The sequence below is a fragment of the Podarcis raffonei genome, chromosome 8, assembly GCF_027172205.1.
Source record: "Podarcis raffonei isolate rPodRaf1 chromosome 8, rPodRaf1.pri, whole genome shotgun sequence".
Classification (NCBI taxonomy): domain Eukaryota; kingdom Metazoa; phylum Chordata; class Lepidosauria; order Squamata; family Lacertidae; genus Podarcis; species Podarcis raffonei.
In genome coordinates this window covers 73,617,522-73,639,975 of record NC_070609.1, presented here as the reverse complement: position 1 = coordinate 73,639,975, position 22,454 = coordinate 73,617,522, and the positions used below count along the sequence as shown (strand labels likewise).

The 22,454-nt window shown below is 41.9% G+C and overlaps 2 protein-coding genes across 7 annotated transcripts in view; one reads left to right on the top strand and one right to left on the bottom strand.

Moving 5' to 3' along the window:
* NOC2L (NOC2 like nucleolar associated transcriptional repressor) overlaps positions 1-22,454 on the bottom strand; it is a 75,764-nt gene that overhangs the window by 51,414 nt on the left and 1,896 nt on the right. The window contains exons 1-6 of one of the 6 annotated variants that reach the window (XM_053400828.1): positions 17,856-17,966; positions 16,150-16,329; positions 13,860-14,061; positions 4,609-4,719; positions 4,194-4,314; positions 536-626 (exon numbers count right to left, since the gene is read on the bottom strand). In XM_053400828.1, the coding sequence (XP_053256803.1) occupies positions 536-626; positions 4,194-4,314; positions 4,609-4,719; positions 13,860-14,061; positions 16,150-16,329; positions 17,856-17,875 (725 nt within the window). In that variant the 5' untranslated portion in view covers positions 17,876-17,966. Of the gene's footprint in view, positions 1-535; positions 627-4,193; positions 4,315-4,608; positions 4,720-7,848; positions 10,079-12,738; positions 13,548-13,859; positions 14,062-16,149; positions 16,330-17,855; positions 17,967-22,454 lie in introns of those variants that run through there. The other 5 variants (XM_053400829.1, XM_053400826.1, XM_053400827.1 and 2 more) reach the window with 5 other exon arrangements.
* The window catches only part of KLHL17 (kelch like family member 17), a 31,590-nt gene continuing 30,594 nt past the window's right edge, over positions 21,459-22,454 (top strand). The window contains exon 1 of the mRNA XM_053400833.1: positions 21,459-21,780. The gene's annotated coding sequence lies outside the window, so the exon portion shown is untranslated. The remainder of the gene's footprint in view (positions 21,781-22,454) is intronic.

The following is a 22,454-nucleotide window of genomic DNA, read 5'->3' as shown; positions in this document are numbered from 1 at the left end:
ATTTTATTGAGAAGACTACATCCGTGCTGGAGGAGACTCTTGAGAGTCCCATGGTCTGCAAAAAGATCAAACCTATCAATTCTGAAGGAAATCAGCCCCGAGTGCTCACTGGAAGGACAGATCCTGAAGCTGAGGCTCCAATACTTTGGCCACCTCATGAGAAGAGAAGACTCCCTGGAAAAGACCCTGGTGTTGGGAAAGATGGAGGGCACAAGGAGAAGGGGACGACAGAGGACGAGAGGGTTGGACAGTGTTCTCGAAGCTACTAACATGAGTTTGACCAAACTGCGGGAGGCAGTGGAAGACAGGAGTGCCTGGCGTGCTCTGGTCCATGGGGTCACGAAGAGTTGGACATGACTAAACGACTAAACAACAATATCCATGATCTGAAAGCAACAGCAACTCTCCTCAGATGCAATTCCTAGCAACTGGCGTTCAGAGGCATTCTGCCTCCAGCAGTGGAGATGAGACATAGCCATGGTTGTTAGTAGTCACTGACAAGATTTATCCTCCAATTAAAAAAACCAAAACTTACTTGGATTTGTTTTTTGCAGCTTTCACCTGAAGCAATTTCTGCAGCAGTTTAAAAAGATCGCGAATGCAGAAGGACACCAGGGTATTGAACACTAAACAGGACAGAAAAACAAACCTATGTAACCAGACATAACACTTCCTTTGCAGTAAGGAACAAAGCAGTTTTGATCACACACAGGGCTGTGTATGTGTGTTTGTGTGCACACGCATGTGTGTTTTATCTCTAAGCCTCTGCAATTAGGATTAATTTGACATCAACCCTCCTAGGAATCTCAGTGAGAACTTATTTTGCTTAAAAAGCAAGATCCCAGTCCTCAAGGTGATGAGGGTACACAGCACAACTTTTGGTAAAAAGGGGGCGAATGGGTGTGGGAAGATGAGAACAGGACTTAAATTGATCAAGGAACTTTAAAGGGGGGGTTAAAAAAAGTGGGGCAGCACTATTAAATAGAATGAACTGGAAGGTCAGCAGCATCTAACACTTAAGAATCACACAAAAGAAGTAAAATCCCAATTTGCATGCGAGTCTGAAAACATTTGCATCTTTTATCTCAAGACCTACCTGACTGCCCTGTTATAAACAAACAAACAAACAAACAAACAAATCATTTTGCAAAATGCCCAGCTGCCTAAATGAATGCATGCACCTACTGGGCCAATTATTAACCCTTGAACACAACTCAGAGGTACACACACACAGACACACACACACACACAAACACACACACACACACACACATATATATATATATATATATATATATATATATATATATATATATATATAACAAGGAGTATATCAGAATGTGTGGGGCACCCCCTGCAGAACCATTTGGGAAGGTGAAATAGCACTACAAAGTTTTAGCAATAACTGATGATCCTTTGGCTCCCCCTACTGGAATGGCTCCTGTATAGCCAGAGGGGTAGCTCTTAAATACCCTTTATACGGTCATACCTCGTGTTGCATTAGGTTCATGTTGCGTCTTTTCGGCTTGCAAACGCAGCAAACCCAGAAATGTATACTTCCGGGTTTCGCTGCACGTGTGTGCGCGCAGAAGCGCTCTATCGTGCATGCGCAGAAGCGGTGCTCTAGTTATGGGCTTTTCGGGGTGTGAACGGCACTCCAAAATGGATTGAGTCCGTAACTAGAGGTACCACTGTACAGGATAATATGAGTCCGTAACTAGAGGTACCACTGTACAGGATAATATGATAACTATACAGGCTTCTCTGGCAGTGCTCATCTTTTCGTTGGGTGGACATGCCCTTATTATTTCTATTTTTAACAAGTTACTAGATAAGCATATTGTACTATATGCTGTTTTATATTTCCCACCCTTTAACATAGGAAGTTGCCTTATATGGTGCCTGGTAATTTGTCCACCCAGCTCAGAACTCTTTGCACTGATTAGCAGCAGCACTCCTGAGTTTCAAAGAGGGATCTTTTTCCAGCTCTGCTTGGGAGATGCCACTGGGAACTGAACCTGAGACCTTCTCCCAAAGCAGGTGCTTTGCCCCTTCGCTACAGCACTTCCCCAGGGGCAGAGGGAACTGACTACAGGCACCTTTACAGAAAGGAAGTGAGCTCTCAGTGGACACCCTGCCGGCACAAGGGAATATGGGGGTCCTCCTCCTTAATCTCACCTTAGAGGCAAAGTTTGAGAGGCAGCAGTTAAGCCTCCTCTGATACTGGTAGAGTGAACAGTACATAATAAACAAAGGAAGAATGTTCCTGGTGATGCTACTTTGAGCTGCACTTGCAGCAGCAGAATCACATGGCACAAGATCTTTTTGGACTACGCCATCCAAACTGCAGAAGGGGCTGAAATGGCCGAAATATTGGGAAATTGTGGAACGAGAGGGGGACAAATGGAAATTGCAGAGTTATGAGAAACTAAAAGATAAAGTGCGTGACTGGCTTCATTATTATCAAATAATGGAGGTCTTTAAGTCAGACAGGAAAAACGGCTTTCAGGTGGAAAAATCAAAACTTGAGACAGAACTGTTAGAGTCCAAAACTAAGAACTTGTCAAAAATGTATAACTTGCTGCTGAAATGGAATACACAGGATGAAGCAGTTAAATCAGCTATGATCAAGTGGGCACAAGACATTGGTCATAACATTATGTTTGAAGACTGGGAACGGTTGTGGACCACCGGTATAAAGTTCACGGCGTGTAACGCCTTAAAAGAAAATATTATGAAAATGATTTATAGGTGGTACATGACCCCAGTCAAACTTGCTAAGATTTACCACTTGTCTGACAATAAGTGTTGGAAATGTAAAGAGAATGAAGGTACATTCTTTCACCTCTGGTGGACGTGCCCAAAGATTAAGGCTTTCTGGGAGAAGATTTATAATGAAATAAAAAAGGTATTTAAATATACCTTGCCGAAGAAACCAGAGGCCTTTCTCTTGGGGATGGTCAACCAGTTGGTGTTAAAGAAGGATAGGATATTCTTTATGTATGCTACATCAGCAGCAAGAATACTGATCGCGAAGTATTGGAAGACAGAAGAACTACCCACCGTGGAAGAATGACAGATGAAAGTTATAGACTATATGAGACTGGCAGAGATGACTGGCAGAATCCGAGACCAGGGAAAAGAGACAGCGGAAGAAGAATGGAGGAAATTTAAAGACTATCTTAAGAAACATTGTAAAATTGTGGAATGTTGAGACGTCGTGGATTTGGAAAATATGAGGTTGAATGCTGTAACCATTATGTAATATGAAAAGAAAGGTTAAAATTCATTTATTAGAAATTAGGGAAGGATTTGTTGATCAAAATTAATTAGAGATTGGAATGCAGTAAGGGGAGGTATGAGGAGGTCGGGAAAATCTTTTATGAAAATAGGGTTTGAAATTATACATGTGGTGTTTTTTGGTGTTTTGTGTGTGTGTATGTTTTTGTTGTGATTTGTGTTTTTATAATTTGTGAAAAACTAATAAATATTCAATTAAAAAAAAACTGCAGAAGGGACAACTTCAGATTTTAACGACTTGCATGCATTTTGGTTTGGGAAGGCTTTTCCCAAAGGGTGACCCAGCCCTTTTATATAGTACCAGGTGTGCAACTGCAGAAATGTTTGTCATTGCGCTTCTGCTGCTTATTTAATCTACCCCTTTTTCCTGTTTCATCTTACTGTAGCTCCTAATTATTTTAGGAATCTTCAAATAAAGGAATAAAAATAATGACACCCACACACCCCGACACCAGACATTATAGTCCTTGCATAGAGAACACTAGCAGTTTAGGGTTCTGGATCAGCCGTCTCTTTGATGTGCCACTTTCTAGATGTAACAGGTTTGTTTCCTGATGGATTTCAAATACATGAACAAAGGTAGCTGCCTTACGCAGAGTCAGACTACTGGCCCATACACCCCAGTACTGTCTACCTTGACTGGCAGCAGCTCTCCAGGGTTTCAGGAAGGGAGTATCTCCCAGGCCCATCTGGAGATGCAGGGATGAAACCTGGGACCTTCTGAAAGCAAACCAGATGCTCTGCCACCGAGCTATGACTGCTCCCCATTCATGCTCCTCTATTGTGAATGGTACAGTCCAGTAAACCCACGTGACACTTGACTCGGCTGCATGAGTAGGTTCTCTATCACCACTAGGGGCGAAAGGCAAACATGAGAAGGGCTGGAAGCTCACCTGTGCCATCAGTGACTTTGTACTTGCCAGGTTCCATCCCCGAGGCATCCCCCTTGGCTGTTACCACGCAGGCTTTGAAAGCCTGGGTGATCTCGTGGAAGAGCTTTGCTGTGAGCTGCTTCTGTAGAAAAGAGGACAGAGCAATGGGAAGATGATTAAGGAGAGACAGACAGACACAGCTTTCTGCGCGTCATTAAAAATTAAGATGAGGAATGTAGAAACCGACAGTCCCAGGGTGTAACAGTTCAGCCACCTTTGGCACGCTAGATATTAACACCAAAGGGAGCGTGCCGCATGTTTTCTTAAGATACTTGCTATAGGATGGGCACAAGGACAGGTGATCAGCACCCCAATTTAATCAGCGCTACCCTTAAAAAACGGAGTGGGAAGGAAATCAAACGGCCTCATCTCTTGCCTCTGCAGCTGCTTTCCAATGCTCCACCATCTTCAAATTTACATTGATGAAGTCCACTTTTTTCCGTTTGCTGGTTTGCTCTTCTTCATCATCTTCATCATCACTGGCTTCCTGCAAAAGATTTTACAATGGTGCCGAGAGGTTATCATAAGGACGTCATAAGCAGTCGGCAGCAGGTTTTTCAGATACCTGGAAGGCAGATTTGGAAGAGGACTCTCTGCCTGTGTACTCACCCCTCAAATGTCAGGGGAAGCTCAATGGTTACAGCACATGCTTCGCTAAAAAGAAAAAGAGCACATGCTTTGTGTGCAAAAGGTCCCAGAGTTTCAATCACTGGCATGCTTATGTAGGCCTGGAAAAGCCCAGCCCCATCCAAAACCTTGGAGACCTGATGGTAATCTCCACGGTCCTTTTCCCCACCTGGTGCTCTTCAAGAGGTTTTGGGCTACAACTCCCACACACACCCCAAAATCATAGTGGGCAGTCAGGGACGGAGAAAATAGTGGTCTTAAAGCCTCTGGAGTTCAATAAAAGTGCCAAGGTGTCACAGCACAGAATGGCTGCCATGAGCAGCCAAAGTGTTATTTTAAAAAGGCAACAGTACTCCATAGTAATGAGTACTGTCAGAACAGAATCAGGGCTTCTGTCGTGGCTTCCTCCAACGAATCCTGGGAAGTGCCACTTGTTTTTGTTTTAATTGGTATTTAATTGAAAGGCTTTCATTTCTACAGAAATGTGATAAAAGGAATTTTTAAAAAATGTGGAAGAGAAAAAACGTGCCAAAAGTACAGTGTAATACAGGCTTCCTCAACCTCAGCCCTCCAGATGTTTTCAGACTACAATTCCCATCTTCCCTGACCACTAGTCCTGCTAGCTAGGGATCATGGGAGTTGTAGGCCAAAAAAACATCTGGAGGGCCGAGGTTGAGGAAGCCTGGTGTAATACATTTTGGAAATTCAATTTCATTTCTACAGCTTATGGTATAGATATAAGTGATATTATTATCCTTACATATGGCTGCTAATAACCTACTGCCTTCTGCATAAACCTGTTACAGATATCAATATATTTGTCCGAAATCTATGTCTATAAGCAATCCATTCATACGTTGCAAGTGTTATCATGTTGTCAATCCATTGATTGGGAAGTGACGTTTATGAAGGGTGGTGAAAGTTGTTAGGAGACCCTCATTCCTCTGACGGTACTACTATCCCCAAGAGTGATTTAACAAGCAATTCTTCTTTCCTGAAATTCTGGGAATCGAAGCTGTGAGAGGAATAGGGGTCTCTTAACAACTTTCACCACCCTTCATAAACGTCACTTCCCAAAATTCTTTGGGGTAAGCCATGACTGTTTAAACTGGCATAATAGTGCTTTAAATGTGGGCCTAACAAGTCTATCAATTTCAGTGTGTTTACTCTGAGTAAAACTTAGTTGGCTAGAACCCTCCAGACTTAATCTCTGGCCCAGTAATACTCTGGAGTAATACAAACAAAAAATAACCATGATACAAATTTAGGGTACCTGGAGAAAAAACATTCTGGAAAACCCACATCATTACTCTTAAGCTTTTTCCTAGAGCTCATGACAGCAGCTAAAATTTTCACTAGAACTCCAGAGGGTGACCTCTGTAAGGAATTTTATCCAGGATATATATAGCCATCGTAAACCCTTGTACAATCTAACAGTACTCATGTGCCAACCAATTCAACCACTGAAGCACATTTATGGGCTGAATCTATCAACCAACAGCACTCTATTGTAGATGAGGGAAGATAATTTTGCTTTCAAGAGATTATGAAGCACAAGCTAGCTACCGCAAGACCCACCAGTGATGGCCACCAATGAGAATGGCTTCAGAAAAACACTATATAGAGTAATTCATGGAGAGAGCTATCAAGGGCTGCTAGGCCACAATGGCTATGTTAGGCCTCCACCGATGGGGAATGTTATGCGTCTTAATGAAGACCAGATGCTGGGAATCACAAAGGGGGAGAATGCTGCTGTGCTCAGATCCTGCTTTCAAGCTTTCAAAGAAGTATCAGGTTGCCCACTATGAAAACAGGATGCTGAACTAGCAGGGCAACAGGCCTGATCCAGCCCATTCCAAGAATAATCTTCCCAGGAGCTCTCTTGGTCTACTGAGACATGACAGTGAGGCTACTCTGGGCAGCTTCCAACAAATTGAAACACAGCAAGACATCAAACATCAAAATATTCCCTAGCCTTCAGATGTCTTCTAAAGGCCTTTGGTTGAGGTTCAGTCTGACTCCCTCTCCCCTTTCATAAGAACTTGCATGAAAGTGGCCTCCTAATTTTTTTCACAGGCCCATATAAGTTCACCACAAACAGTTGGGCTTGGTGAGCAGTTTAAGGTCCCCAACGCTAATCTGCGGGTTGCCATCTGATTGGATTTTATTCTGATCCTGATCTGATTTTAGGATGTATTTTAATTGACTGCCTGATTTTATGTTAATGTGTTATACATTTGATGTTAGCCCCTGAGCCCAGTTTTGGCCGGGGTATTAATAATAATAATAATAATAATAATAATAATAATAATAATAATAATAATAATAAATTACTCATCTCCTTGACATCTGATGGGAGGGCATCCCACAGGGCAGGCGCCACTACCGAGAAGGCCCTCTGCCTAGTTCCCTGTAACCTCTCCACATGCAGGCTGAATGATGGGGGTGGAAAAGCTCCTGATGCTGCTCTTTTATCTTATCTTGTTGCTCTGTGGTGCATTGTTTTATTGGTGTAGTTTTATTTTAAGGATTCGGTTATTTTTTAAAAAATTGGCTACCACTAAATGTTAAAATGACAACTACATCCTACTCAGAGAACACCCAGTGAAATAAATGGGCATAAGACAGTCAGCCTCATTCATTCCAGTATTCAGCTATATTTTATTCAGTGTAGACCTACTGAAATTAATGGACACAGCTTACTCATTTTTATTAATTTCAGTGGGCCTATTCCAAGTAACATTTAGTTGACAACACCCTATCAATGTTAGAAACTCAAATATATAAGCCAGTTGCTAAAAGCACCTCTAACTTAGGTTACAGTCAACACAATGGAATGTCTATCCCCCTCTCTTTTTATTACAATTACAAAGCAAAAATTGAATTGTATATATTGTCAATGTTAATATATTTAATTATTCAGTTGCACATTTTACCAATTCCATCTTTTTTCAAAACACGCAAACGAATACACAATTCACACCAGTGACACATTTTCAATATCACATTTTTAATAGCAATTGCTACTGGGACACTATAAACCTATATGGGGCTCAGCCTTAGCAATAGCGGCCAACCATGTCATTTGAATAACTAATTTTTATAAATACCAGTATATGTATATGTGTGTGCATTATATAAAGTATTGTGCTACACTTGTATGTAACACAGCTTTGTATGTCAGTAATATTTTATGTAGTGCTAGCGCTAAATCCATAAATCAATTGTAAGTGGCATCATGATCATTACAGTAGCGTAACACTAATTCATTTGCTAAGATTACTGCACAATTTATTACGAGTACTATGACAAGGACAAAAAACTGCAAAGTTTGTTACAAAAGGTGAATGAATAAATTGAATTAGATGTTTAATTTTGCTTATACAATAGAAAATATTGCTACCACACTTCAGTTTCGAAAATAGTTTTTCTTTTTAGAAGTCTGGTCTTCCAATATGCTCTATAGCAACATCCTTCCACCACAAATTAATTGCATTTTCAGGATTGAAAACCTCCAGGTTGGGGCCATTCATCTGGATCATTAGTAAGTCATCAACGGTAGTCACGAGCCGACTATTCCAAATGTCTGTTTTAATCAGATTTAACTGGTTAAAGCCCCTCTCACATTCTGCAGTACTAAGTGGGAGAACATGCAAAAAGTTCAAAACTTTACATATATTAATATATGAATCAGAAGCTGTTGACTCTGCTTGAAGACGCTGCCAAGCTTCTTCACACGTGATGACTCTCTTATTCCGAGCCCACACTTTAAAATCCTGATATTCCTCCATGATGGCTTCCTTGTCGACTTTTACATTGATAGGCAATGCTTGCATCAGTTCACTCAATTCTTTTTCTCCATGGTTACTTGTAGACGAGTCCCTTTCACCGACTGGCTCGGGTACGTTGCATGGGTCAAATATTTCCACATTTCGTAGAACTTTGTCGTTTCTGATACTGTCCAACCGTTTGTCTATTCCTTCCACAACTGAACTCAGCAAGACACGTCGATCTTCCTCAAAGCACTCCATTTCACTTGCACTACAAGCAATTTTCACACCTCTGTACACTAACACGCCGTCTTCCAATTGCACGGTACTTTCAAATTTTCGCAGCTGAGGGCCACTTTCTTTCACCATCCTCCGCAGCCTTTCTCTTGCCGAAGCCAAACTGATCTCAACATCATTAACCGACACACACTTCCTCTGAAACGCCTCAGATAGTCTCGCGAGTGTGTTCGAAACATCGTGCATGAGAAACAAAAACCTTACAAACCGTTCCGACTTCAAACGCTCCAAGTACTCCTTCAGTTCTGACTCTGCACCAGAACCACTCACAATCTGCTCCAAATCTGCCACCACTAGTGGGAGATTGTTTGCCAATGCCTTCACAACACGGTTCTTTGACTGCAACCAGCTGGTTCTGCGAATACCTATGTGGCGAAGCGCTTTTTCGCTCAGTACTTCATCAATATCTTTCAGCACCTTTGCTCTTTCAGGACGACTGTAGTAAAATGTGTATATACCACACACAACATCTTCGGCGACCCTAGCAAATTTTACACACTTGAAGGCATCGTCTATCGCAAGCTCCAGTCGGTGAGCTACACAGTGCACTGCCACTAAACCTGGACAGCTGTCCTGGAACTGTTTTGCTACGCCAGACACAGTCCCCATATTAGCACCGGCCCCATCAAAACTTATCGCCGTTAGCTTGCTTTTCCAGTCGGGTACGTAGTCACAGAGAACCGACTCGATTGTAGATGTCCCACCTGCTGCATTCTCACTAGTACATTCCCTAATGGCTCCATAACTGCACTTCAGTCCACCTTCAAATATATAATAAAAGTAAATTATGTCAGATGCGACAGCCAACCTATCCGTTGAGCCGTCAACCAAAATCCCAAAGAACTTTGCTTTACTCAATTTGTCCCTGAGTTCCAGACGTAGGCTTTCGGCAATGTAATGCACAATCTGTTTCGCCGCCTCATCATCCGTATGCGCCTCGCCTAGTCTTATACCAATCTTCCTCAGGAGTGCACATATCATTGGGAAGAGCTCAAATGAAAGGTTCTCCCTGGCAACGAAGTATGCAATGTTGAACAGCTTCTCCACCTTCATGCGCAAATCACTGTCCATTGTTTTTAATGCCTGTGCCATTGGGCTTGACTTGGCAGATTCATCTGCTTGGTGAGTAGCAGATGCACCATGTTTTCTTATCTGAAAAGGTGAAGAAAAATGAAATTATTATTATTCATTTCATTCCTAAACCGCTTTGTATTTTAAATTTAAAAAATCTCAAAGTGGTTTACACCACTTTAAAACATCAAACAAGACAATCCAGAATAAAACATTACTGAACAGCACTTGTTTGCCTTTCTGCAGTCTATCTCTGCTCATGGTAGTAGGGGGAATGGTAATTCAATTCCAACAGCAAGTGAGGCTTGATGTGCAGCATTTGGACAACCAGCCTTGGGGCTCCATGAGCTCTGAAACATCAGCCATGGGAGCCTGGTCCAATTACCCTGCTGGTGGTATCACAGCCCCAGTCCCAGCAAGCTCCTCCTCTGCCAACTCTCTGAGCACAAGGAAGACTTTCCAGGTCATTCATGAGAGAGAGAATGAAGAGTCCTGCCCACCCCACACAGACTTTGTAAGAGTTTGTGGCATTATTAATTACAGATAAGAGCATGCTGCAATTTTTAAAACAGGAACAGGTGAAAGCATATGGACAAGGAACAAATGAACAACCACCCCCAAAAAACCCACCCTACAGCATTCATCACTTTTGTTTCATCAAAGAGATAGTAAAGCAGCAGGCTATTTGCCTGAATGCATGGAGTCTTGCAAGGATAATGTCACACGAAAAACAGAAAGACAAAGAACAGAGGAACTGTGCAGATGTAGCACCCACCTCGGGCTATAATTCTTCATAGGTTTCCATCATTTTTGATGCGGTAGTAGAGCAGCAAGTTAAGACATATGCAAGCTAGGAGGTGTTTGTGCCTATGTCTGGTTTTAGCTGCAAAAGTAACTTGCAGCCTAATAATAACAAGGAAAAAATGGTCATATTAAAATCTGCCACTGTTAATGGCTGGTTTCCTCCGAACTTTCCTGCAGCTGGAAGTTCTGCCATTAAGCACAACATGCAACCACCAGATGGTTGCTAGTACAACTTGAAACCACTGACTGGTTACTAACAAAGCTGGAGCCTTCTGGGTGATTGTACATATGCAATTAGCATGCCCAAAGTCAATACTCATGAATGTAGAAAGTGCTTTTATTTGTAGAACCTTCTTTAACATTGCAAAGTGGTATAAGTGTCCAAGACTGGTGTGAAGCTGCTCTTAGTAGGACGCATCCACAATATTATAGCCACAATTGCAAGTTTAGCTCTAGGGCTTTACTGGATAGTGTATTAAGAGTTTTGGATTTTTTACTTGCACAAAAGAGAGTAATGTGCCCAAAAGCAAACGTTTTAAGCCTAATCTTTATTCATGCCACAATGCATCCATAGCGATTCCACAAGTGCATCACTGTGCTGGTGGTAGGTTGGAAGGTGGAAACATAGGAGAATGCAAATGACAACTGAATGAGTCCCATAGTTATGCCAAACAAGGATCCCTTCTCAGGAAAATTAAATAAAAAACCTTGCGCACCTTAGGTCAAATTTAAATATACATTTGTTATACAAAAACATGGGGTTGACTTTAAAGTCCAACTTCCCATCAAGGGACCTAGCAACCCCTAAGTTCATGTTTTGGTCAGAGAATGAGCGGAGGGGCAAATGCAAGGCTGATCTTTATTCTTCTGTTTGCAAGTGCAGGGAGGTGGGGAAGGAAGCCCAGAGCAGAACTAACCAGTTCAAAGACACATGGAAATTGCCCAGCCCCTTAGCCAGGGACCACCCAAAAGCATCATGCAAAAGTCACACAAATGGGTTGTGCATGTAAATCAAAGATCAAATTTCTCATCCCAAACATCCTTAAAAGTCTGTCAGTCATAGATTAGGATACATGTTAATTGCTTTCCTGGAGAATTCTATTTAAATGCTGTTCTCATTTATCCATAGAGTCTATGGACAAAGAATTGTCTCCATTTACATAGCAGATACCCCTTTGTCAGGTCCATTTTAAAAAAAAATTTGCAGAGGGCTGGCAGAAGTTAAACCATTTATAGGTTTGAGGTATTTGCAAGTGAAAAGAACTCAGCCAGTCTATATTGGGAAAGTTCTTATCAAGACTTTCCTGTTACCTATTGGGGAGGGAGTCTCACAGTTCAACTGGAGGCTAAAAATAGCCCTGCTTTTGCCCTGTCTAAGTTATATCCACTAAAATAAATTGTCTATTTTTCAAGGGGATATTTCCTAAATTGTTGAAGGTTGAAGGATTGGTATTTCCCGGGGGGGGGGGGGAGAGGCTGCTAGGTGTTTGCACCTTAAAATTCATGTAACACATTCAAAGCACCACAATTAACAGGAAACTAAAGTACTACCTTAAAGATTTGAAAATATAGTTACAAAGATTTGAAAAACAAAGGAGGTAACTATAGAATGCTCATTTAATAACGCAGAACAGCTAACAAAAAAAAATCTTAAACATCTCAAAACGAAACATTGCTAAAGGATATAATATATAATATAAATGGTACATTTAAAACAGCATAATTAACATGAGAATAAAATACTATCATGAGCATAGAATATATCCTGCTTTTCACAGCATCTGGATCTTAAAGCAGCTTCTGGGCTCCCCATCCCTGAGAATTTAAATCACTTAGTCCTTTTAAGTCAGATGTCACTCACTTCCTTCCATATCACAAAACTGTCACATTTAGCAAATGTAGAAAATCGTATAAGCAGAATAGAACTACAAACTCACCGTTTCATCATTAAATGTTGCACGGTCTTTCTCAAAACTTGCGTCCTCGGCCTGGGAAAACTCTTTGCAGACACAGCATATCATAACATCAATAAAACATCTCCAGCCATGGATTTTCTTGCTCGCCTCCGAAGTCTTCCTCTTGGGTCTCACTGCCTTCCGAGGCCAGACAGGTGTCAAGAGACAAGGCCTTTTCTGTCATGGCCTGTCTCCCATAATTCTCTGCCTCAAGAGGTGCAAATGGTGACACCGTGTTTTCTTCATAGAATCAAGAGTTCCCCTCCCTCCCCGCCGGAGACTGAGACTTCATGCCGCCATTTTATTTTATCGCTGTGTGGTGTATTGTTTTATTGTGATCTGCTTTTAAGGAATCAATGCTTTCTAAATTGCCATTTTAAAATGTGGTTGTAGCCAACCAAATCCTACTCAGAGAACACCCATTGAAATACATGGGCCTAAGACAGACAGCCCCATTCATTCCAGTGGGTGGTATTCAGCTAAGTTTTATTCAGCATAGACATACTGAAATTAATGTACATAGCTTACACATTTTCATTGATTTCAATGGGTCTATTCCAAGTAACATTTAGCTGAGCACCACCCAATGGGTCTAACCTAAGTAAGGACTAACAGTGGATCAGTATTTTTTTTTAACTTGTGGAAGGCAGAGTGATTGTTTTGTTATGTTTTAACTATTGATTTTTGCTTTTACCTTGTATTTTTATATTGTGAATCACCATGCAATCTTATGATGAAGGGCGGTATATAAGTCAAATAAATAAAATGATTAGTCACTTGTTACAAAAAACAAACAAACCTGTATCCAAGCAACTCATGAAAAATAAAGAGTCAAGATGAAGCAAAAAACATAGAATGGCTTAAAACAAAGCCATTACAAAGACCCGTAAACAGACCCAATGAAGCAGCAAAACCTCAGCAGCAGAAAGCAGGAATAAACTGAAATATTCATCATAATCTGTCAAATACCATGGGGAAGAGAGAGGTATTCAATGGGCACTAAAATGATGTTAAGGGCGGCACTAGGCGGACCCTATGCAACTGTCCAAGAGCATCACTGAAAATCAGCTTATATATGTTTTTTTAAAACAGAAACAAATCACCTCTAGTTTTTCAGGCAACACGTGAAGCCCATCCTCTTCATCAGAGCTATCGGAGGCATCGAAATTCAGCAGCGTGCGGTCGTTTTCTTCCAAGAATTTGTAAAATTCCGGATCCCGTTCCTTCAACCGGGAGAGCTGGTCTTTGTGTTGGGAAGCCTTCCCTGTCTTCACTTTCCTGATCAGGGGAGAGGAATTGTGGTTTCTTTAAAATAAAATAAAAATCAAAAGCTGACTTTGAAAGTACAGAGATTTAGAAACAATTGCTTATAACTTGGATGTACAGTGGTAACTCAGGTTAAGAACTCAATTCGCTCTGGAGGTCCATTCTTAACCTGAAACTGTTCTTAACCTTAGATTAGCTTCAACCAGAGCCAGGGCTTTTTCAACACTGGCTCCGGCCTGGTGGAACGCTCTGCCTCATGAGACCAGGGCCCTGCAGGATCTGATTTCTTTCCGCAAGGCCTGTAGGCCAGAGTTGTTCTGCCTGGCCTTTGGCTTGGAGCCAATTTGATTCCCTCCCCCTCTTTCTTTTTCCTTTCTCCTCCTGTGATGAGGCTGCATTTTAATGTTTCAATATTTTAATCTTGTTTTTAAGTTGTATTCATTCAACTTGTTTTTATTATTGCTTGTTAGCTGCCCTGAGCCCGGCCTTGGCTGGGGAGGGCGGGGTATTAATAATAATAATAATAATAATAATAATAATAATAATTATTATTATTATTATTATTATTATTATTATTATTATTATTAACCTGAGGCACCACTTTAGATAATGGGGCCTTTCACTGCCGCTGCGCTGCCACCACATGATTTCTGTTCTCATCCTGAAGCAAAGTTCTTAACTCAAGGTACTATTTCTGGGTTAGCGGAGTCTGTAACCTGAAGCGTCTGTAACGAGGTACCACTGTACATTTCAGGGGTTTGGCACACAACCGTTTGGAATTGTAACTAATTTAAGAAGAGCCTGGCTCCTGGATCAGGCCAAAGGCCCCTCTAGTCCAGCATCCTGTTCTCACAGCAGCCAACCAGATGCTTATAGGAAACTTGCAAGCAAGACCCAAACACAGCAGTACTCTCCTGCCTCTAACTGCGCAGGAAGAGCACAGTCGTTGTGGCTAGAAGCCAATGATAGCCTTAATCACCATGACTTTCTCTAATCCTCTTTTACCGTAGGTGACCATCACTGCCTCCTGGGAGATCAAGTTCCATAGTTTATGTGCTGCATGGAGTACTTTTTAAAAAATCTGCCCTGAACCTTCCAAGATTCAGCTTCACTGCATGTCCACGAATTTTAATGTTATGGGAAAGGCAGAAAATATTTCCTTGCCCACTTTCTCCATGCCATGCATAATTTCATAATCTTATGTCATATCACCTCTTATTCGCCTTTCCTCTATCTTTTTTTAATTTCAATGGGTCCCCTCTAAGTACATCTGAATATAGGCATACTTTGGTTTTCAAACAGCTTAGTTCTCGAACGTTTTGGCTCCCAAACACCGCAAACCCAGAAGTGAGTATTCCTGTTTGCGAACTATTTTTGGAAGCCGAACGTTCAGTGGGGCAGCCGCGGCTTCTGATTGGCTGCAGGATCTTCCTGCAGCCAATCAGAAGCCGCGCTTTGGTTACCACACGTTTTGGAAGTCAAATGGACTTCCGGAACGGATTCCGTTTGACTTCCAAGGTGATAGAGATAATGGAGAAAATTATGCATAATTTGCCATTTTAACAAGGGCTAGAACCACCAGACACTTTTTATGACCTGGTGTTCTTTCATTACATATACAGCGGAACCATCATTTTCAAGACAACTTTTGTTACAAGGCTGGCAAATCTGGAACTATATTTGATAAATTGATAACGCACATAAGTCTGTACTTGGGCTTTTTTTAACCCATGTGCAACTGCACTCATTCTACATGCCTATTTTATAGATTTGTTTTTCATCTTCTAATTTTCATCTGTTGTTGGAATTGCTCTCTGTTTTATATACATTATAAAATGAAATAACAAAACATTATGGGGGGAAGCTCTGACTAAACCGTAGTTGGATATCATTTATTTTATTATTTATTTGAACAATTCATATACCCTCAATCTACAAGAGTCTCCAAGCGCTTTACAAAGACGCAATATATAAAATAAAAATTAGCTAAAACTATTACTCTAATGCACTGTACTTCAAATGTTTTTAAAACAAACAAAAAAATCTGTGGTTTGTTTTGTACATTTCAAAATGTAATGAAAAGCATTTTAGAAAATTCCAAAAACAAGGAACGTTTTCCTCTCTTACTTTTCCACAGCTTTCAATTTTAGCCCCCCTTTCTTCTTGACGGGCGCCTTCCCATTCTGGCTGAGCTTTTTATGAACCCCATCCTCTCTGGAATTCAAGGCTTCCTCCTGCAACTCGTCGTCCACATCAGAATCAAATCCAGAAGTCAGGAACTCATCCACACTCAGCTCAGCGAGTTTTCTGTTCCCAGGGAGGCAAGGGACAAAATGGGTAAACAAAAGACAAAGAACAGTTTCAAAAAAAGAACAGAGGTGTGAGAACTCGCTGGAAAAATCTGCCTTTCAGATGTCAAGAGCATCATCCAAGGACCATAGCTCAGGATTGAATGGCCACAAGCCTGGGCAAACAGAGGACTTTCCTACCTCATTCTTTCAGTTGCAATAGTCTGACTGCACTGGCTATTCATCATTATTTAGTAATTAAACGCATTTGTTTAAATTATGTATATAACAACAATTGGTTTCAATGCATCTATAGGGGTTTTTTTTCTGTCTGTCTGTTTGGTTGTAAGTCACTTTGGGTTGCCTTGGGCAAGAGAAAGCAACTAACAAATTTAAAGAACTGTGAGGGGAGAGAGACATTCTGCTGTTCATCAGGCAATGGCTTTTCCCACCTGCCCTGCCCCACCTTTCAGCCCTAGCTAGGAGCCTTTTGAGAACAGCAGAAGCAGCTGGGAAGAGAGAAATTCAAGGATATTTCAAAACAATAATTTTATAAGTCATGAATCCTTGTTTCTCAATTTGATCCTTCTACATGGCTTTGCATGTTTTGTGGTGTTTTATGCATTGTGACTTGAAGTTATTTTTATTATCGTTTAGCAATTGTATCAGATTAGTTTCTGGGTTCAATTCAAAGGGCTGGTTTTGACCTATAAAACCTTATGCGGCCCAGGACCCCAAGTACCTCAAGGTGATTGTAAGTTGTTTTAAACTGTTTTTAACATTGCATGTTAATTGCTATAACCTACCCTGAAACCTAGTAAGAAGTCTGCTGGGTCAGGCCAATGGCCCATATAGTTCAGCACTGTTTCTCAGAAAAAAAAGAAAGTAAGTCCTACTGTGTTCAATGAAACCAATTCCCAGCTTTATAAAAAAAGTATATTACTTGTATCATTATTATTGTTATTATTAATTTAGTTGTATATCTACTTAAGGCCAAAGCAGATTCCTAAGCGAAGTATAAAAACCCAATTACATAAAAATTAAAATATGAGCACCTATAATTAAAACACACGATGTAAACAACCCCATAAACATTGATCATGAAGACACACAAGTAGCCAATTCCAATAAAAACAGATCCATGGATTAGAAGTTGCGAAATTGTTCCATTAACTTCCCAGGTGTTCCTTGCAGCCCCCACGATTTAGGGAAATCCGCAAACACGCGCAGGGGAAAAGGATGAGAGCTTCCAATACTCTCTTTCTCCATAGCCCGAATTACCGAAAATCATGCAAACCCTCCAAGGGGACAGTTGGGAGATATCTTGGGAGCTAGCACATTTGCAAAGCTAAGGTGGGACCGGTCCGGTTTCAAAATGGAGGCGGGACCGCGTGATGCGATTCCTGCATTGCTTAAGGATTTGGGCTCGACAACCCTCGGGGATCCCTTCCAACTCTACCATTCTATGATATTGTGCATCTTCTAGAAAAAGAGCTAGCTCTGTTAAACGCCTGCGAGGCTACCTGGCTGCAAAGCTACACTCACCTCTTGCTGGAAGCGGCCATGCTTTGCGCTCGCGCCTCCGTCCGCTCCCAGCGGCAGCAACGTGGTCCGGGCACTTCCTCTCCCAAAATGCAACAGTAGCAAAGAGGAGGAGGAAGAAAGAGGAGGAGGAGACTGGGAGGGAAGCCGGCCCCGGTTGATCTTTTGGTTCACGGGCCCGGCGAGCGGAGGGAAAGAAACGGAACCGGGCTTTGAACAGGGCACGAAGCGGGCGGGCGCGTTTGCGCACACACATACACACACACAAAACCGATTCCGGGGAAATGTTGCACTGTTGAATTTCACAGCTTGGAGTTGTGCGCGCGCGGATGTGTCTTTTCTCGCACTCACCGCAGGCTCTTCTCTCAGATATTTAGAGGTGCCATGGGACTGTTGCACGAGTGATAGGGAACGGTGGGGATTCGCCCAAAGTAGAGCTTGAGAGACGTAGTGACTGCTGTGTACAACACGCATTCAAAGCACATCCCTTCCGCACCCAAAGAATCCCAGGAACTGTTTACCCCTTGCAGAGCTACAGTTCCCAGCACCCTTAAGAAACTACAGTTCCCAGGGCTGGTGTGGGGGGTAAGACGTGGATCTTCTAAAAGGCATGGTTAGGCAAACTAAGGCCCAGGGGCCGGATCTGGCCCAATCGCCTTCTAAATCCGGCCCGTGGACGGTCCGAGAATCAGCGTGTTTTCACATGAGTAGAATGTGTGCTTTTATTTAAAATGCATCTCTGGATTATTTGTGGGGTCTGTCTGGTGTTTTTACATGAGTAGAATGTGTGCTTTTATTTAAAATGAATCTTTGGGTTACTTGTGGGGCATAGGAATTCGTTCATTTCCCCCCACAAAATATAGTCCAGCCCCACCAATGTCTGAGGGACAGTGGACCCGCCCCCTGCTGAAAAAGTTAGCTGACCCCACTCTAAGGAAACTGTAGCCCCGCCCCTCCGTATGTAGAAGTGATCTATTTCTCCCTTTGAGAGTGGAAAAGGGAGTTGAGACTAAAAAAATATGGGAGATCTTGCTGCACTGGAAAAAGAAGCCCCTTTCTAGAGGAAGGACATAGGAACATAGGAAGGCACCTTATACAAGCTCAGGCCATTAGGGCCATCTAGCTATGTTCTGTATTGTAAATACGGTACTGACTGGCAGTGGCTCTCCAGGGTTTAAAACAGACAGGAAGTCTCTCCCAGCCCTACCTGCAGATGAACCTGGGATCTTCTGCATGCAAAACAGAGGCTCTGCCACTGAGCTATGGCCTTACCAGTGGGAGCACAGAGCAGTTGGCAATACTGTATCTCATAGGTAACACGATACAGAAAAAAAGGTTAACAACACTGAAACTACATATACAAAGCAACAGTGCTGGCAAGAAGGCTGGTTACATTTCAAAGGTATATAGGTAAAAAGATAATATGTTCACCTTGCTTGTGCCTAAGTGACGCCAACATGGGGGGCAGCAAAAGGATGTGATTTAGGAGAGAGTTTCGTAATCAGAGGGGCCACTGCTGAGAATGCCCTGCTTTCATCATCCCTTACCCAGCAGAAGCTAAATGGAGAATAACAACCAGGGCATCCCTTAGTGGATCTTAAATGACTGATAGGGCGGTACTTGGGGATATTTTTGTCCTTCTGCAAAACCTTGTGGTCTCCCTTATGGCCTGCTGATATGTTCCACTTGTGTTTGGGTTGGTGCTGTTTTTGCTACATAAGGCTTGGCACTCACCATCTGGACATCAGAAATAGAGGGAATGGTGATACAGTACTTAGCATTTACATTTTGTCCACAAAAGCTTATGCCACAATAAGTCTTTTAAAAAGTGCCCCAAGACTCTATTATCTTCCTGCTTTATCCCCCCCCCCAATACTTACAACAACCCTGCAAACTATTTATATTGCAGATATGGGATAGTGAAGCTGTGTATACACTGCACCTTTAAAGCACATCCAAAGGACATTATTTCACTCAAAGAATTCTGGGGACTGTAGTTTGTTAAGGGTTGCTGGGTATTGTAATTTAGTGAGGAGTGAACTACAGTGCCCAGAATTCATTGAGGGAAAGACTATGCTCTGAATGTGCTTTAAAGTTATAGTGTCTACACAGCGTGAGAGACAGTAGCCTACAGTCCAATCTTATGTATGCTTGTTTTGCAAATCTGTGGAGAAGAGAATTTAGTGTACCTGTTTTTTAATCTGGAGAGAAGGTAGTGTAATATTTATGCATGGAATTCTCTCCCAATAGATATTACCTTAGATCCCTCTTTGTTATCCTTCCACCAGCAAGTGAAGATCTTCCTATTCAGACAGGCCTTTAAAAACTAAGGTGCAGATGATGCTGATCACATTTGTGGTTCTGAATGTGTTCTAATATATTGTAATTATTTATTTTTAACATGTTTGTGTTTCTTACTTTGTATTTTATCATGTTTTTAAATGTTTTAGCCACTTTGAATCTCAGATTAGGATAAAAGTGGGGTATAAATATGTATAACAACAACAACAATAATAATAACAAATTGTTTATTTCCTTTGGCTGGATATGTAACTTTGGACCATATTGGTTTTTGATTAGAAGCAATAAAGTTGGCAATGAATTTCATATCTAGAGTTAAACATTTTGGGTTGTATCCAGTTAAATTCTACTGTACCTATTGAAATGAATGGGTACAGATCTTTTATTACACTGAATAAGACCGGTGTTGAGTACAACCCCATTATGTGTCTTTTCATAGCATCATAGAATCGTAGAATTTCATAGAATTATGGAACTGTAGAATGCAGAAATATTTTCCCCGACATGAGTCTTGAACCCACGATCCTGAGATCAAGAATCTTGTACTCTACCAGCAGAGCTTTTGCCTGCTTATGTTCAATAACAATAATTGCCTGACAAGTGCTCAATGCAAAGAAGGCTTTTTACCAGTGTGGAGTAACCAAAAAGCTCTCTAAGTGACCTTGGGGCAACCTCTCTCTCTCAGCCTAACCTACCTCACAAGATTGTTGTGAGGATAAAATGGGGAGGGGGAGAAGTGTGTTCAGGTCCTTTGGAGAAAAGGTGGGATACAAATGTAATAATAAATAAGTTGTTTTGAACCGCTTTAAATAATGTTTAATATTGTGTTTTAGTATTAATATTGTATTTTAATTATTGTAGGGGACCTCAGAGTGAAGGGCAGGTATTAAAATGTAATAATAAACAAACAAACATGGGGGGGGTGTCCAAAGATGGGCTTCAGGGGGCACAAAAATGGGTTTATTTTGTGCCCGACGCAATAAAATTAAGTGCATGCTTCCCCCCTTTCTGTCTTTTTGCATTTTTAATGCATTTTGTTTACTTTTTATTGTTTCACTTTATTTTGTTCAATAAAAAATATTTCCCATAAAATGTATGCAAAATGTGCGTATTTGCTTTAAGTGATTTTTCTCTGGGGAGGGGGTCCATAGCTTGCCTCAGATCCTCAAAGGGGTCCGTGACCTCAAAACAGGCTGAGAACGGCTGATGTAAAGACACTCTTCAGTATCCCCAAGGAACAGTCTACACAGCACGACCCGCCGTTGCAAAAGTGCAGAGCGGGCGGCGACTTTACACACACACCAGCACAGACACACAAATCTAACAAGCCTTCCTTTTGATTATTGCTGTAGAGCTCAGGGTGGGGGAAAGTGCTGGTGTTTTTTCCACTGTGAAGGGAAGCAAAGAAAGACGGACCTGATATGTGCAAAGAGTAAGGAAGGAGAGTAAGGAAGGAGAGAGGAGTATAATCCAGCGGGAGGCTTTTGCCGCTGTTAGCAATCGCCCCATCAGCTGGGAAAAGCAATTTTTGCACCGGCTAACTTTTTAAAAAATCCATCAATCTGGAGAGCAAAGTGCCTGACCACGGAAAGCACCTTTGCTTTCTAGCCCTGGAGGTGTCAACTGGGTGAGTACGGTCTTTTATTCACAATTCTCTGATTATTATTATTTCTAACGGGGGAAATTCATAATAGAAGCAAGCACCGGTTCTGAACAAGAGAGGCAGATTATTTACAGGATTGCAGCCTAAACGTGGGTCCATTGCAGATGTGTGTGTCTCGTTTTATTGTATAATTTTATGTGCTACCTGCAATGGCTCCACTTGGAATTCTCACGCAGCCTGGGTACCGCATTTTGCAGGACCGGGAAGGTTGGCGGTGCATCTCAAACGCACACTTTTTCACGCAGCCTGCCCGTGCGCTTCCTCGAGAGTAAACCCCAGGGTCCTCCACCGGGTTTTATTCCCAGGAAAGTGTGCCTAAAGCTTGCAGCCTCGGCCCCGTTTCCCCCGCCTCTTCTTTCTCTCTCCCCCAGTGAAATGGGCTGGCTTTCATTTCTCCTTTGTTACTCTTTTCGAGTTTTCCTTGCACACACACAAACCCAGCCTGGCTTGTTTGATGGAAATAGGATGGCTGCGTGCGATTGCAAGCGCTTGCCTCGCTTTGCGCTAGGCGCTGTACGATTTCAGACGACAACGAACAACAATGCAGCCACCACAAAATCCTTCATCTGTTGTGGCAGGGGAGGAGGATCTCGTTATGGGCTGCACGTTTCCAAGAAACTGCGGCTCAAATAATCTGC